Source organism: Selaginella moellendorffii, unplaced genomic scaffold (genome assembly GCF_000143415.4).
Source record: "Selaginella moellendorffii unplaced genomic scaffold, v1.0 SELMOscaffold_75, whole genome shotgun sequence".
Classification (NCBI taxonomy): domain Eukaryota; kingdom Viridiplantae; phylum Streptophyta; class Lycopodiopsida; order Selaginellales; family Selaginellaceae; genus Selaginella; species Selaginella moellendorffii.
In genome coordinates, this window is record NW_003314336.1 from 869,080 (window position 1) to 886,602 (window position 17,523).

The 17,523-nt window shown below is 40.3% G+C and overlaps 2 protein-coding genes and 1 long non-coding RNA gene across 3 annotated transcripts; 2 read left to right on the forward strand and 1 right to left on the reverse strand.

Moving 5' to 3' along the window:
* Positions 1–147: 147 nt before the first annotated feature.
* LOC112341089 lies at positions 148–502 on the reverse strand. Its single transcript, XR_002990423.1, has 3 exons — positions 452–502; positions 315–391; positions 148–260 (listed from the first exon to the last, which is right to left on the reverse strand). It is a non-coding gene; the product is annotated as an uncharacterized LOC112341089 (long non-coding RNA).
* A 180-nt stretch (positions 503–682) lies between these two features.
* On the forward strand, positions 683–1,802 carry LOC9662585 (caltractin). The gene is made up of 7 exons (XM_002986634.2): positions 683–773; positions 847–970; positions 1,069–1,105; positions 1,162–1,189; positions 1,259–1,411; positions 1,471–1,573; positions 1,625–1,802. Exons 1-7 carry the CDS (start codon positions 771–773, stop codon positions 1,684–1,686), a joined length of 510 nt encoding a protein of 169 aa, XP_002986680.1. The 5' UTR covers positions 683–770; the 3' UTR covers positions 1,687–1,802.
* A 13,034-nt stretch (positions 1,803–14,836) lies between these two features.
* LOC9660436 (CBS domain-containing protein CBSCBSPB3) lies at positions 14,837–17,402 on the forward strand. The gene is made up of 14 exons (XM_002986635.2): positions 14,837–15,024; positions 15,078–15,243; positions 15,299–15,431; positions 15,488–15,658; positions 15,727–15,805; positions 15,858–15,971; positions 16,026–16,092; positions 16,148–16,253; positions 16,313–16,371; positions 16,427–16,539; positions 16,593–16,729; positions 16,789–16,874; positions 16,931–17,020; positions 17,077–17,402. Exons 1-14 carry the CDS (start codon positions 14,918–14,920, stop codon positions 17,284–17,286), a joined length of 1,638 nt encoding a protein of 545 aa, XP_002986681.1. The 5' UTR covers positions 14,837–14,917; the 3' UTR covers positions 17,287–17,402.
* Positions 17,403–17,523: the final 121 nt, after the last annotated feature.

Sequence of the window (17,523 nt, forward strand, 5' to 3'; positions counted from 1 at the left end):
TTTAATGCCAAGCTCATATTTTCTCGAAAGGCCGATGCATCAAACTCCTGGAGCTGGAGAAAAGTCTCTGGTGTGCATTAGCAAAAAATGTGCCACAATGCAAGCGCGCTTACCTTTGGTTGAAGAGTTTCCCACTTGGCGCACATACTAAGTGCTTGCTTGAAGACAGAGAAGTGCTGCGAGTTTAGTCTCGCAAACAAGCGCTCGGCATCTCTTGAAGCATTCACAAAGTCCTCGTCAGAGGCAATTCTTGTGAGTCCCTGTGGCAAAAAGATTTCTATCCAATGCGATGCGAGGAAGTTTTGATGGATTACCCGCAGCGTATGCCGAAAGGTTTCAAGATTTGCATCCTCCAGAGCTGCAAGCGCAGCCTCCGTGTAGGAAACAAGCCCTAGAACGGAGGAAAGCATCGACAGTGAGAAGAATGGGAAGAAATCACGATGCGCATCACCTATAGAGCCAGAATCAGAAGAAGAGACTTCATTCCCTTCCCTCTCGTCCTCCGCCGAGCTCATCGTTTCACACTCGAAATGCCCGCACAGATCTTACATTAGGGATTTTATTGGAACACGGAGATATTCCGGTTCAAATTGCACCGTCGGATCTGACCCAATCTCCACCGTCCAAAATGGTCGAGTAGAAAGAAACGGTTATACCCGGACGGAAAATGCCGCGTATAATTCCAAGATTATGCGCTCCTGGTACCCTAGCTGTTCTTTCTTGCCGCGGTTTGTTTGGACCTCCCCAGGAGCTCTCTTCTCTGCGCTGCAATGGTGAATCAAGCTCGCCGCATTCTATCGATCGCTCGCTAACCCCCTCGTTTGATCCATTCTCCCTCTCTGTCAGAGTTATCGCAAGGGAATCGCTGCTGCTAAGCGGGACAAGAACAAGGGTCGAACGCACGGCTTGACTGAAGAACAGAAGCAGGAGATCAGGGAGGCTTTCGATTTGTTCGACACGGATGGATCTGGTGGGTCTTCGCTACTAGTCTTGTTTCTTTGCTTGTGATCGAACGAATAATTTCCTCTAACCTGGAGATGATTTTTTTTTTCTTGCTATTCTTTCCAGGAACAATCGACGCCAAAGAACTTAAGGTGGCAATGAGGTAAGCACGGCATGATTCATTGCTCTCACTCGTTTATACGTGATACGATTCTAAAGAGCACTCGGTTTTGAGCCGAAGAAAGAAGTAAGTTTTTCCAGTTCTTTTGTTTTTGCGAGGCTGACGAAAATTCTATCCTTCGCCTTTGTCTGGCAGGAGATCAAGAAGATGATAGCCGATGTCGATAAAGACGGTAGCGGGACAATCGATTTCGAGGAGTTTCTTCAGATGATGACTGCTAAGATGGGAGAGCGCGATTCCAAGGAAGAGATCATGAAAGCCTTTCGCTTGTTTGACGACGACGAGACCGTAAGCTACACACAGATTGTGTATGTTGTCCTCACTGCTTTTTTCATTTGTTTTTCCAGGGAAAGATCTCCTTCAAGAATCTCAAGCGAGTTGCAAAGGAGCTAGGAGAAAACATGACGGACGAGGAACTTCAGGAGATGATCGACGAAGCCGATCGCGATGGTAAGTAGTTACAAATAGCTCACAATTGGTTTTGATATTTTATTCCTTTAGGTGATGGTGAGATAAGCGAGGAAGAATTCTACAGGATCATGAAGAAGACAAGCCTGTTCTAGAAGAACATGTAGTCGCTCTAGTGCAAAACAAGCATTCGATTATAGCCACCTAGAAATCTTGTATAAGCACTGACTTGACAAATTCAATCGAGCAAGGAACCTATCAGAATCTCCTATACCGTTGAAAGCTTTCATTGTGATTGCAGAAAAGCATTTCTGCTCGCGGTCCTACAACGCCTGCAACGAACTGTTTGACATACTTTACCAACACTAGAGTTTGTTTCCGTTCTAGTTATGGATAGCCATACAATTTATTTCTTCGCAATCGTGGGCGAGGCATTGTAAACGAGGTCCTGGGCACTCTCTTCATGCAAGGGATACGGAGTGGGTGGGAGCAAGCGGACAACCGTTGCTAGAGCTTATGATCGCATTCGACCAGAAGCTCCAACAGTTTCAAATTCTGGTATGCAGCATATGATACCAGTGAAACATGACCCCGGTTAAAATATTTCTCGTGCAGGAGCCTATATACTCACTCTCATGGTCAGTGTGGTGTTTTCTGAGCTTATTATGGCCGGGCAGCTTTGACCCTGGCAAGTTGTGACTGGTAAATCTGGTCACTTTCCAGAAACCAGGAGCATGTACCTCGAAAACCTCTTGTGCATAGCCTGAGCACTCTTTCGTGTAAGCGAGCAATGAGTGAGTGAGAAGAAGCTGCTAGCAAGGCTGTATTAATACTGAAGCTCTGTTTAATCTTTATGCATAATTCCAGGGTGAGAAGCTGAATGGCATCTTTCACAGGGTCTTTACCGAGTCTTCATGACAGCCAGCACTAGGTCCATTCCAAAAGCCCCTCCCAAATTTTCAAAAATCTGCCACTCTGGGAAACAAAACTGAATGTCATTGGCTTCAACTCCCATCTTTGCTGCCTGGGAGATATTGAGCAGCCACCCCCGACCCTCGATTCAGCAAGTCTTCAGCTTTTCAAGAGAAGAATGTCCATTGTTCACTTATGAATAGTATAAAGTCTTTCATGATTATGCTCAAGCTCTTGGTTTGATTGATTTAAATTGCTCTCAATAAATTATTGTGCGTTTCAAACAACAAAATTTGATTTCCTTATTAGTTAGGAAGTTTTTTTTTCTTTTGTTCTCATTTTGACAAGATTGTTTCAGCCTACATAATGTAAGTTTCAGTTTTAGAGTGTGCTTTAAAGTGTGGTTCTGCCTAATCTTTTCATTCACTTACATCATATTTAAAATGATAAAACTGTTTTGGTGCTATTAGAATCATTAAATTAGATGTAGTCCATAATTCCATTTTTGCAATACCAACTTAATATGCATAACATTGCTCTCATCAGCAACAGATTAGGCTCCATTTCATCTGGAAATTCCAAATTCCATAAATTCCATAAATTCCATAATAGAGCTTTTTAATAGTTTATATGATTATGAAAAGTCATCATTTTAAGTGTATATTAATTTTTAGATGGTAGAATAAATTAAAATATACTAGAAAGTATTTAAGAGAGTATATAAGTTATAAAAACAAGATTAATCTAGATAAATTATAATGCTAAGTGTATTCTAAATTTTATATTGCAATAATGATAAATATTAAATTTTAAAACACAAAAAAGTTTTGAGAGGATTATAAATTTTTTTAAAAAGTCTTAAAATTTGCTATATGAATATATGGAATATAAAAATATGCACTTAATCTATATATAGAATCAAATGTTTCTAATCTAATAGCTATCAAAATCCCACTACATTAATAATTTATGAATATCCACTAACACCTTAAATCATCAAAGGATGGAAAGAAATTAAGTATTGATAGAGTTAGAATATATAAAAACATCAGAAAAAAGCATTAGTGAATCCATAAGTAGTGCAATTTCTTCTTGGTCCCTTTGTATAAAGCATTATATGCATAATTTAAAGGATCAACTTGTCGGTCAGTCCCTTTCCATTTCCCACTTTCCGGGGGAGGGACTAGCTAGGGTTTATATGGCAAAGCTTCCGGGAAGATCCTTTTCCCATTATTTTCCCTTTTTTTTTAAAAAACGAGAACATTGCCCCTAGATCAAGGCTTGCAAGCCCGGCCACTAAGTCCCATTGTCCTTTGGAACTTCCTCATTATGTGACCATATCCGTAGTCACTACACTAGAGGATTGCTCCTCCTCCTTTCCCCCATTTGGGACTTTGGGATAACATTTCGGAACACCGTGGCCCTACGCGAGCCCCATGGGTACTCTCCCCACCTTCTGCCTTTAGGTGCTCTAGCCATGGGCTTAGAGTGAGGTTCTGTTGAGCCACACTAGGTATCCAAGTAAGTAGTGCCTGCAACCCAAGTCTTCAAAAGACTCTATTTAAACTAGTGGAATAATGTTTATCAAATATTAATCCAAGAATGTAGCATCACTAACATATAACAATTGTGAAGGTAAACTTAACTTTATTAGCAATATAAAATTATGACTATATAAAATTTTATATAGTTAAACATCAATAAACTTCATGATCATCCCCTTGAAGGTGTGAATGAGCCCTTCCATCAAACCATCTATTTGTGGATAATAAGTATATACAAAATGTAGGTATCCTTAGTCGATACATTAATATGTAAAATACATTAATTGTAAACAATAAAACCATTATCTGAAAGAATTCACTCTAAACAAAAATGTTAAAACACCACTGAATTGGGGAGAAAGTATCCAACATTAGTTGTAAACTTAGTAGTAAAAACATTAACTTCCAAGCAACAAGTAGTTAATAATGATATACTTATTATAAACAATTGATTGTGGAAAAGCCTTATTTATAATACATCTTATGTCTCTCCTCTTAAGCTAATATAAAAAGAAGTAATTGATTGATGAAAGAGCCCTTATTTTATCCCTATTTATCCCATAAAGTTCCAAAGATCCATAATGATAGTATATCCAAATCTCATCCCATGATTATATATGCTACATTATTAGATTAAATGCTACAAGCTTAAATGGGATAATTAACTTTAGTTTTCATTTGCAACACAAGGGGGAGTATTACAAGCTTGGCACCAAACATAACTATGCATAAATCAATTGATAGCACGTTACATTATAAACTAATAGAAAGATTTATGCAATTTCCAAAACACATGATGATGTATTATGTGTCAAAATAGGAGAGGAGTCATGGTAAGTATAGAGAAAACATGGAATAAAAATTGGAAACATCACCAATTGAAAATAATCATTAGGATTAGTCTTCAAAAAATAAAGATTGATATTGAAAATGTAAATGTTAAAATAAAAAAGTATCAATAAGTGATTCAAAATTCTTAAACCCATAACAAAGTTTTTGAATTCATATATTAACCTTTTGAACCTCATGAACTTCATTTAGAAAAAGTAAATCTAACTTTACATTTTGTAACTACTAAACATCAAGCTTAGTAACTGCTGACACTTTGTATGTAACACACTCTATCACTCTCCTCTTAACCCATATACATGTGCTATACTTGCAGTTATTATACTCATATATTTAAACAAAAGAGCTAGTATAATAATAGCATATGCTAAAAATGCTTATTCTAGGTATATGCCAAGATTTAACAATTGAGATATATGTGATAGCAAGTGTGAGAGATTTGTGAAGATACATAATACATTACACAATTCACAATTGATATATATCTTTGTTGTGTGTGGGTTATAACACGAAGATTGGATTTTAAGGCAGAAGGATGGTTTTGAAGTGGAAATAGATTCCCATGACTGTGAGGTATATATCTTGTGCAACATTTCTATAGTAGAATTGTACTTTAATAGTGGAAGATGAATATGGGATGCCAATATATAGCACATGTGGTATTTACCCTTTATTCTCTAGTGAAAACCCTTCATGTGCCATATGTCATATGCCATGTGTCACATGCCATATGTCTAAAGAATAGTGGTGTGGAACCTGAGTTTTAGAGCCTTGGGCCATTGAATGAAGAAAATGTGCCAAACTCCCAAGCATGGAGCCAAGAAGTGATGGAACCGGACCACAGAGCAACTCCCGAGCATACAGCCCAAGGAGCGAAGGGATAGAAGCCTGTAGTAACTTGGAACAATCCTAAAACAACCAACATCCTAATGCCAAGACCAGCATGCAAAACAGAGCCAAACAGAGTTTGGCGCTATTTCAGCATACTGGTGGCCTAACGCAATAATGTCAACAATAAGGCATCACACTTGAATGCCATCAATATCAGAACAAAACTAGAAGAAAGCATGAGTGAATCACTACCCAAAGCTCTTTAGCAACCAAGCTAACCAAAGTCAAAGATATTTTAATGAGTATCCGAGACTAATCCTTCAACAATACTCAGTTTCAGATAACATATCATCGAGGAGTGAATCACTACATCCAAGACTCAATGAAATCCAACACTATGGACTAAACATAACCAAATGATATTGTCAAAGGTAGAATTGACATGCCAACATGGAAAAACTATGTAAGTTTAACGACACGATCCTCCGCAACACCATCTGGTAAAGAAAACCCATCACTGCTAAATCATCATCGAGCGAAGCAAGTGTCAAATAGTCCTTGACAAAGTCTATGAGTAATCATTAGTTGCAAAGCAACCAACAATCACTCTTCAACTTGTCTTCACAAAACCCAAACACTAAACTCTTGTCCTCAAGTCATATACTTGTCTAATATGAACATAATACCCCAGATACGAGATACTGGCTCATGGACAAACACAAACTAAATGACCACTTGAATCCAACTCAACCACAATAAGCTCACTAATATGTTTAGCTAATAGCTCTGAGCATGCTTTGAAGAGGCTAGCTATGCATGACTAACATTTAGTCAAAATTAAAGTGAAAACCATGAAATGGACTTATATTGGTACTCAACCTCCTTAGAAACAAAGCTATAGTATAAGTACTAACATCTCAACCTCAAATAACTAAGTTGAACATCACCATCTTTAACCAAGGCGCAGGGCCACTAAAATTAAATCAAGATCAGTGAGAGCTCACTACTTTCATAGAGTCTTAACAAAATGCAAGGTGCAACCTGTCACCAAGCATAATGCTACAAAAGAAAGGTATAAGAGTCATCTTTCTTAGAAAAGTGCAACAACCATTTTTCTACACCAACTTCAGACTCTATTTAACTCAATTGTCTTAGCCCTAAAAGTCAGCATCCCTTTTGGGCTGTATCATACAAACTATTTACTAAGGTCTAAGCCAACCAAGTCAACTCCAACCCTTTCACTAGTTTGTACAAACAGAATGGTTTTTGGGCAAAATGATTGACAGTTCGGCCATTAGAAAAGCCTAAGAAAATTCGTGGAAAATTTTCCATCCTAGAAAAAAAATGACTCTCAATCCAGGAATGCAAACTTTCAAGACTCAACTAACTTCCTCCTACCTACTACTTTACATAGGTTCACCTCAACACAAATTCTCATGATCCATCAATATGCTTAAGTATCGAACATCTTTGCCCATTTAACTGATATCCAACATCGATATCCGCAAAGTGCAAAATGAGCATCCAAGGCTTGATCACGAAGACCACATCTTTGGATATCCACATCCACTAACACTCTTCTTCAATCACCTTCAAGATCCAATGTGAAGCCAAAACACTAACAAGAAAAATGATATGAAATATCAAGGTTGTAGCGCACCTTATCTCTCTCCCCTTAAGCCAATTGGAAAAGGGGCAATTGCTTGATGAGAGAGCCCTTAGTGGCTATTTTATCCCCATTTATCTCCCAAGGTTCCAAGGATCCACGGTGACAGTATATCCAAATCTCATCCCATGATCACATGCGCTACACTCACCCCCCCTTCAGAGATGTCAATGTCCTCATTGACTATTGACTAACAACCCCTACTGAGCTAAGGGGAACCAACACCTCCATTTCCGCACTCAATCTACCAATCCTTAAGGGGAACCAACACCTCCATTTCCGCACTCAATCTACCAATCCTTCCATTGTGTAGACCAGCTATTCCATGTGAGGCAACTAGTTATCCACCCGTACCGCAGTCCCACGGTGGATACCTTCGTCCGTGGATACTCCACACAAGAGGAAGGACATACGCATGGATGCCCAATACGTACGATTTCAAATTTAGGGGTAGGAATATACCTTGCTCAAGGGTATATTATACTTTTAAGTAGCCACTAATCAATGGGAATCGAACCCGTGCCATTTGCTCCGATACCAACTGTAACGCACCTTATCTCTCTCCCTTAAGCCAACTGGAAAAGGGGCAATTGCTTAATGAGAGAGCCCTTAGTGGCTATTTTATCCCCATTTATCTCCCAAGGTTCCAAGGATCCACGGTGACAGTATATCCAAATCTCATCCCATGATCACATGCGCTACAAAGGTCTAAGGAGAATTCATCATCATTTGAAATAACAATGCCACTTCCACTAACACAAGTGCTAACGATGTTAATGCCCCAACTACACATCTTCTCCATCCAACAATCTACTCTAAGTGCTAACGGATCAACCGATAAACTATAGGAAATGAATGCTACAACCCTTTTCCAACACCTCAATGGACAAACTCCCAGGAAACAAGGAACCAACTTAAGTTTAGCATAATGGACCACTATTGAAAATCTAGTTAAAGCTACTACAATGCTACTTTATGCAAGTAGATTAGCTTCACCATCAACCATTTTGGGGCTGATCATCAATTAACCAAGCAACTTCATAAACATATTGCTCACTATTACATGGATATAATATAAAATCACAATGACTTAATCATCAATCAAGCAACACTATGAGCAATGCCAATATCATTACTTTAAAGATTTATGTGAGTATCAAATGTCAACTCAATTCGACAAAATGCAACATAAATGCCACACCCCATCGATAGAGATTTACAACACTCAACACCACTAACTTTGTTCACAACACAGATAAGCTCATGCCACTTTCTCTCCGACCAAACTCAACACTAATCCAACACCAAGCTACTCAATGAGCAATAGCAAGGTTCCTCGAAAAAGAATTGAGCATTGTAACTCAAGTCTTCAATAGCAAGCTTAGACAAAATGGTTTAGCGCTTCACCGCTATCCATCCCATGACTTACCACTTGTAAGACCATCATTTCCAATATGCATCAAAATAGGGACTTTTGATTGCATAATGTGAACACGAGCAATGAGTCAACACCTTGTTGCAAATCATCTCTCCAAGAAGAGAAAATGATTTACATGTTTGATTTTTCGTCCCTGACAACTCTCTTTTCAGTCTCATCTTTGACCAAACCTCATGCTTGCTTTCACACTGCCTTTAGTCCAATCCAAGAAAAGTTTATGAGAGAGCACGGCAATGACTACTTGAACCAATAGACTAAGCCCTATAGTCTTGATCGATTCACTTATATGTGAGACACAAATCCCTAAGCCCCAAAGTGGAGCCGAAAAGGTGCCACGTGGTAGTGGCCAAAGCAAAAGCTAAATGAGTGTAACACGTTTGGACTAAAAGGCTCTGACTTGAAAGGTCAAGAGCGGGAGTGGAACTCCCAACGGAGTGCTCAAGGAACGAGCATGAAGCGAGCAATAAGTGAGGTTCCAAAAAAGGACCCAAAAGGACCAACACATGACACGTGGAAGAGTCCGAGATGGACCTGAGTTGGAGTCTGAGATGGAGTCCGAGATGGACCCGAGTTAGAGTCTGAGATGGACCTGAGATGGAGTTCGAGATGGAGTTCGAGATGGAGTCCGAGATGGAGTCCGAGATGGAATTCGAGATGGAGTCCAAGAAGAACCCGAGATGGAGTCCGAGGTCGAGACCGAGACCGGGACCGAAACTGACCAAGACCGAGACTGGGACCGAGACCAAGACCGAGGCCCAGACCAAGCCCGAGCCCGAGCCCGAGCCCGAGTCCGAGTTTGAGTCCGAGTCTGAGCCCGAGTCCAAGCCCGAGTCCGAGTTCGAGTTCGAGTCTGAGAGGGTGAAAGCCCAAAGCGTTTGTCTCCCAGACCCTAGGGGGTTTGGTGAGCTCCAAAAGTATAGTAAGGGGGAGGACTACAGTGGAGCTAATTTGGCCAGGAAAGGCCAGTTTGGCCAAGAAAGGCCAATTTAGCCCACGAAGGCCAGACCCAATGTTGGGTGATGAACTGACCATTGGGAAGTCCAAGACTAGAGTGAATACGGATCGACAAGTGGAGTAGCTTGGTGAAGTGTTTAAGAGCCGGCTCTAGTTCCCCCCGGAGATCGACTAGCCGATGCTCCTAGTCCAAGTGTGGGTGGCACTACCTACTTGGATACCTGGTGTGGCTCAACAGAACCTCACTCTATAGAGCACCTAAAGGTAGAAGGTGGGGAGAGTACCCACGGGGCTCGCATAGGGCCACGGTGTTCCGAAATGTTGTCCCGAAGTCCCAAATGGGGGAAAGGAGGAGGAGCAATCCTCTAGTGTAGTGACTACGGATACGGTCACATGGTGAGGAAGTCCCAGAGGACGATAGGACTTAGTGGCCGGGCCTGCGGGCCTTGATCTAGTGGCAATGTTGGTGAATATGGCCATGGACGAAAAAAGGACTTGGCAGGAATTGACAAAGGGATGTTGGAGAAGGTTATTCCCTATGTCTGTGGACATCCTAAAGATGCTAAGGAGTGGATCTGGGATGACCACTCATGGACGGACAGCCTAGTCTTGGAGAGACGGGATTGTGATGCAAGTGGTTTTGGACCACCAGTGCGGCAAAGGTGAATGGGCGTGGCCTTAGCGTAACGGGCCAATATGTCAGTAGTACCTTTGGGTGTCGGTCTTGGCACTGGACACATCAAGCACTTGGACCAAGTGCAAGGGATGAGTGGCATGGATGCCATTCTCAGGACTAGCAAGTCCCAAGTCCTGAATTGGACTTAAGGAGGTTGTGAATGAGACTCCTCCAAGTGGTCAGAGGTGTGGTTAAGTGACTAAAGTAGAATGGAAAATTTAGTCACTTACATTATAATCATGCCTAAGAAGGACCCACTAGTGCCGTGCTAAACAACTACAAACTAGCCTATTTGCCACTCATAGCAAACCTAGGGAGGTTTGCTTTCACCCATAGTACAAGGACCAACTCATGGAACCACTGATAGGCTAACATTAATCCTGCCAACTCAAAGTGCAACTTTGAGTTGCTAATGAGCTTCACTCATGAGCCCAAGCGCAAACTCATGCTACTAGAACAACTCAATCCTTCTTATGAGCCCAAGAGCAAGCTTATATAATACGGTATAAAACGGTAACCAAGTCCATACCCAAGGAATGATTGTGAAGTTTTAGCACCCAAACATGTACCTACTCGGATCATCGTTTTCATCTCTGCATATGTAACGAGATTAATTGCTCAATCTTATGTAAGCAACTAAAGGGAACGACTCGAGAGATAATCCATAGGGATTCAAATATAAAGGGAAAGGGCCCATAAATAAAAGTGCACCCTTTTTTCCATCGGTTAAGGGTCTTGGGATAGTTGAAGTTAAGTGTCCTTAGGTTTGAATAGTACTTGGCTGAGTGACCTCCCAGGACCTGACAAACGGTGGAACAGTGGCATTGTTTTACATGCCTCACATTCAAGTCTCAAGGAAGTCTAAACTCAGAAGCTTACATCGTATTGAATAGTAGTCGCTGAGACTTATCTTCTGATACCAAATGTAGCGCACGTGGTTTTTAGCCTTTATCCTATGGTGAATTACTATAGGATAACCACGAAGCGGAACCTAAACCCTTCATGTGCCACATGGCATATCCTCTGATACCAAATGTAGCACACGTGGTTTTTACCCTTTATCCTATGGTGAATTACTATAGAATAACCACAAAATGGAACCTAAACCCTTCATGTGCCACGTGTCATATACCACGTGTTTATAGGACAGTGGTGTGGAACTTGAGGTTCAGAACCTTGGGCCTCTGAACAAAGGAACGGTGCCAAACCTCCAAACATGGAGCTAAGGAGTGATGGAACCTGCGACTCCCGAGTGTACAGCCCAAGGAGCGAAGGGACAGGGGCACAAAGCAACTTGAAATAGTCCTAGAGTAACCAGCATCCCAATGTTAAGACCACGCAAAACAGAACCAAACAGAGTCTAGCACAATTTCAGCATACCGGTGGCCTAACACGAGGACATGGGTACTCCACCAGCTAGCATGGAATGGAACTTGGGGGTTAGACCCAAGCCAGACACAAAACAAAGACAGGCACACGAGTAGGAGCTAGACTATGCATCAGGTTGGTCGACCATGCCCGACTTACCCACTATCCCTATTATACATTTAGAACCCCCTATATCCCCCTCCCCCCTTTGAGGAACACACACTTTGGGCTTTCACCCCAAGCCTCCCTTAGTATCAGGAGTTAGTCTCTGGGACAAACTCAAAACTTACTAAATATGGAATGGCACTAGATTGCAAATTTGGACACGAGATGAACACCATTGTATTCAAGACAATCTCTACATTCCGTAAATATGCCAAATGAGCAAATCTGGACACTTTCCATAAATAGCATTTGGGACCAAAATGAGATTAACACAAAGGGCATGATAGCGAGGGTGTTTGGCAAACACGGTAAGCTATCATCTAATGATATTGAGGGACCAATCTCAATACGCAAGGGTTTTTGTCAAGCTAGTGCAAAACATAGCAAAAAAGAATTAAAAGCCAGGCCGAGTATGCTTAGCTAGAAACACATAGGAGTTCCTACTTTATGTCCATTTGGCTAAGTACAGATGCTAAGCTCAATTTACTAACACTTGAACAAGAGGGACTGATAAAAGGTCCAGCAATACCAACCTTCTGTTATCGTGGTAGTAAGGAAAGAGTGTTCATAAGGACTAGCTGACATATAACTTTCGATACCCGAAGTCACATTCACGACATTAATGAGAACTAAATGAACAAAGGAATAGAACCACCACATATGATCTAATGAAATTTTAAGTTGGAAAGACTATGCTCTTTAAAGGATGGGCAAAGCATGATGAGCCTTTGGTGTCAAACCATTGACAAATATTAACTTGGTGCTAAGGATGAAAATGGTAATCTATGATGAGGTTACTTTATAGAATAGTTTATTATTTAATAAGCATATTAAATTTTGTTTATGGGTGGTGGAATTGTGAGACACAAATCCCTAAGCCTCAAAGTGGAGCCATACATGGCAGTAGTTGAAGCGAAAGTCCAACAAGTGTAACACATTTAATTTTGACTCAAAAAGTTGAGAACAGGGGTTCCAAAAGTATAGTATAGAGAGTATAGGGGTTGGATATGTTGTCAAAGATTCTATTGCATTGGGGAAGGACTATTTGATATGGCCAATTTTGCATGCCACATCATGGCCACGTAATCAAAGCAAATCCATTGAGAAGAACATGTTTGGAAATCTTTCATTAAGAAGTCCTAGCAAGAATATATATTGAAATAGAGGATTACAAACTCAAACAGGAATATAATCCAGTATAGTAGTTTGGCTATTCCACAATGAGGAATGTTCTTGTTGGGAACTCCCTAGTTCAATGGATTGCTTTGAGCTATTGGATTAAGGATCTGGTAGAATATGCCTTTCAATCCAATGGTTGGAAATTTATACATATACCATGCATAAGATGGCTAGATACCTTGTAAAAACTATATTGGTTCAGAAGATATCCAAATCTCACCACATCATCATATACCAAGTCATATATAGCATTAAGAATGAATATGGAATGGAAAATATTTAGTAAAATCTCTCATATTTTTTATTGTTATTATGAATCCTTAAAAATTTAAGGAATAAATGGGGATAAAATAATCATTAAGGTTCTTTCATCAAATAATTACCCTCTTTTTTGTAGTTGGCTTAAGAAGAGAGAGCTGAAGTGCATTTCAAAAAGTAAGAATTTGGAGAGAGAGAGATAAATAAGGGGGATAAACCTCAAAGTCACACTTGGTATAATTGCATTGCAACTAAACTAAAGATGAGGTGAAAATTTTAATTTAGCACTATATATAACAATTAAAGCTCAATCTTAAAATCATCTACACACACAATTAGGTTTTATGCATGCATAAGTATTGTCATTACTATAGAGAATTAAAATTGGCATTGCTATATAACACAAACATGGATGGCAATATGTAGTAGCACACTAAGCAATAAAAGACAAATTCAAACTTATATCAACAAATAGAAAAAGGACTTTTTGGTATAAAAATGAGTTTAGAAAGGGTCAAAAATTTATTCACATCTAAGCACTCCTCAAAGACAATTAGAGCTACCATTCAATTCCACTCATCTGAGTGTATAAAATATAGAAAAAAACATATTAGATTAGCATTAAAATTTTAGTTTATATATAGGAGTTAGTGGTCTAAATTGAAACTAATTTGGCTTATTTAGTAGTTAGAAAATTTTAAATTTTTTATTAGTTATTAAATATTGAGTTTAACATAATGTAGTACATCAAGTAGTCAATTCATGTATTATTATTATTTTAAAGTTTTTGTAACAACATTAAGTGTATTTACTATATATACTACATATATCTATAATAAAGGTTTATTAAATCTTTAAAAGAAGAAAAGGGCTCACCCTTCAAAGTTGATGCATGATTTTGTTTAAATTGATTTTTAGATAAAAATATTTATTATAATTTTATTTTATTTAGTCTGAATGCCAATAAATTTAAAATTTTCCAATCCTATTTACATATTACTAAAAAATCTGTTTTAATTTAATTAGAATTGATAATAGTTAATTGGATTTTATTTTTGTTTTAGTTTAAATATAGACCTGAAAAAAATATAATTGACTTTTCAATTCACTACTTCAAACATTTTTATATAATTACATATAGTATGAAAATCCCTATGGTTATTTATATGCACATCACAAATGTAAAAATAATATTTTAAAAAACTAAAGTCTTGCATTTATAGATTTAATTCTGAATGTTTTTAAATTTAAATTTTCATTATAATTGAATATGAAGAAAATTTTGATACATTTTTATTTGAAAAGGTTTATTAGAATCTCACCATTTGACATAGTAGTCAACGGTCAAGTCGTATGGTTTGAGCATGAGTGGTTGCATGTCGCGACGTGGCCACGAATCATCGCGCGTGATTCCGGAATCTTGTGGCCAGAGCTACGTTTATCCACCTCTCAGTATTTCTCAATACTCCGCTGGTTTTGGGTTTTAGGTCATGCGCCTTGTTGACTTGCGTCGCGGCGCCTAGATCGAGCCGATCGAAATCCCAGGATGAGCAGCCATGGATCGGCGGGAGCTGGCAGTAAATCGTCCAAGCGCCCACCGGCTGCGAAGAAGAAGCCAATCTCGGAGAATGGGAGCCTTCGGAAGACCAAATCGTAAGTTCTCCTCCTTTTCTCTCAAACTCTCTTAAGTTATAGGAATCCATCAGCTCCGGAGGCGAGAGAACCGTCAAGAAGCTGAGGCTTTCCAAAGCCCTGACTATTCCCGATGGAACCACTGTAGCCGATGCTTGCCGCCGGATGGTCACCAGGCGAGTGGATGCTGCGTTGCTCACCGATTCCACTGCAATGCTTTGCGGGATTATCACGGACAAAGTAAGTGGTGTCTCTTCTTTTTCTCTTTTTATAGTTTTTCTCTTTTGACATGCAGGATGTAGCCACTAGAGTGATAGCTGAGAACCTTAGGCCCGATGAAACACTGGTTTCGAAAGTCATGACTAAAAATCCCGTCTTTGTCATTAGCGACGCGCTTGCTGTGGACGCTTTGCAAAAGATGGTCCAAGGTATTCTACAACTTTGATAGCCTTCGTGAGATTCCCAAACCTCCATTTCTCTGCAGGGAAATTTAGACACCTTCCAGTCGTGGAGAATGGCGAAGTCATTGCACTGCTGGATATAACAAAATGCTTGTATGATGCGATTGCGAGAATGGAGAAAGCAGCAGAGAAAGGAAATGCGATAGCTGCGGCTGTCCAGGACGTTGAACGACAGTGGGGAAACACGCTCAATAGTAAGTCTGAGGTTTTTCTTTTCTTTTTTCTTGTGTTTTATCCTATTGACGCGGTGGATTCTCGGCAGGCTCTTCAACTTTCATAGATACACTGCGCGAGAGAATGTTTCGGCCAACGTTGTCAACGCTGATTAACGAGAACACGAAGTTAGTATATCTGTGATTGTTTTCGTCTTATTTATTTGCTATGAATGTCCAGAGTAGCTACTGTGTCTCCTTCCGACACCGTGTTGACAGCAACTAGAAAGATGCGCGAGTTTCGCGTGAACTCTGTAATCATCACGATCAACAATAAGCCGCAGGGGATCTTGACGTAAGTAAAATGTCTTTTCCTTACGGATCTCTAACCTCCTCTACTTTTTTTTAGCTCGAAGGATGTTCTCATGCGTGTTGTTGCGTCAAATCTTGCTCCCGATTCGACCACAGTCGATAAGGTAATCTCTTATAATCTTCAACGAAAGCCTGTACTTCAGTTTTGCTGGATTTCAGGTCATGACTCCAAATCCTGAATGCGTTACACTGGAAACAACCATTGTAGACGCACTCCATACCATGCACGACGGGAAGTTTCTTCACCTTCCAGTGGTAGATCAGGGTACGTTACGAATCTCCGGTTTTCACATACATTCTGATTTTTGTTTGTTCTGAGATAAGAAAACTGCATTGTTGCATGCCTCGATGTGCTTCAACTTACTCACGGTGCTGTGGCTACGGTATGTCGTCTAGAAACTCTAGTTTGATGGATTTCAATCTAACCATTTTCTCAAGGTTGGAAACGTTGGAGGTGGCACACCAAGTGAAACCGGAAGCACAATGATGCAAAAGTTTTGGGATTCGGCATTCGCGCTGGACGCACCAGAAGACGACGACGAGACGCAAAGGTCTCATTTCCATTTGGCTTCCGTTTGTTGTCTAACGAGAAGCTTGGGGTCAGTAATCTATCTGCAACGCTTACGTCGGAAGCATTCCACACCGAAGTTGGAAGGCTGGGATATCCATCCGGTGGACCCGGTAACGTCTTTGGCTTTAAACTTAAGGACAGGAACGGGCGGGTCCATAGATTCAACTGCGGTACGTTTTGCGAGCGTCCGGATTTATTAAGCTGTTTGACTATTGGCTGTAAACTTTAGGCACGGAGAGCCTTACGGAGCTTGTATCTGCGGTAGTCCAACGTCTTGGAGATTATATAGATCGGAACAAGCCTCCTCAAATCTTGGTACTTTTTTTTCTAGCTAAAACAGCAAGCATAAACCGTTTAGTGCCTTTTTCCAGTACGAGGACGATGAACGGGATCGGGTGCTTCTGTCTAGCGATGGCGACCTTGTTGCGGCTGTCAATTTCGCGAAGGCAACTGGCTTGAAGGTAAGAAGAAGATTTGAAGCTGGAAAACCTTCGTGTTAAATCGTCCTCGACTCCAGGGTCTCAAGCTTCACGTAGACTACCCAGACGAACGGGCGAACGCTGCTACTCCAAGGAACTTGGAACGGATTCTCGAGGGAAGTCCATCGCAACAAATGAAGCTAGAAACTGTATGGAGTGGAAATCACACAGCAACAGCGGCAATATTAGCTTGCTCGGCCGCTGTTGTTGGTGTCGGCCTTATCGTCTACTTGAGAAGATCATCATAAGATCAAAAGGAAAAAAAAAAAAACAAGGAAAATGAAAGATTTTCCAATAGCAGCATAGAACTGTGCTTAAAACTCAAACAAAACTAAAGGTTGGAGCGAAAGAATAAGTTTGTTTCTCCGCGTGAGAAGATAGGATATTAGATGATCGTGATCTCACGAAAAATGGAATCGTTTGGGATAGTCCTCCTCCTGTCCATGGTTCGAATCGTGTCAGACAAGTGGTGATATCTGGGTGTG

Bases quoted from the DNA above. Each gene is read 5' to 3' on its own strand.
- LOC9662585 (XM_002986634.2), top strand. The intron at 971-1,068 runs GTGGGTCTTCGC...TATTCTTTCCAG, and splicing joins GTTCGACACGGATGGATCTG to GAACAATCGACGCCAAAGAA. The intron at 1,412-1,470 runs GTAAGCTACACA...TTGTTTTTCCAG, and splicing joins TGTTTGACGACGACGAGACC to GGAAAGATCTCCTTCAAGAA.
- LOC9660436 (XM_002986635.2), top strand. From the start codon at position 14,918: ATGAGCAGCCATGGATCGGCGGGAGCTGGCAGTAAATCGTCCAAGCGC. The intron at 15,432-15,487 runs GTATTCTACAAC...ATTTCTCTGCAG, and splicing joins TTTGCAAAAGATGGTCCAAG to GGAAATTTAGACACCTTCCA. The intron at 15,659-15,726 runs GTAAGTCTGAGG...GATTCTCGGCAG, and splicing joins GTGGGGAAACACGCTCAATA to GCTCTTCAACTTTCATAGAT.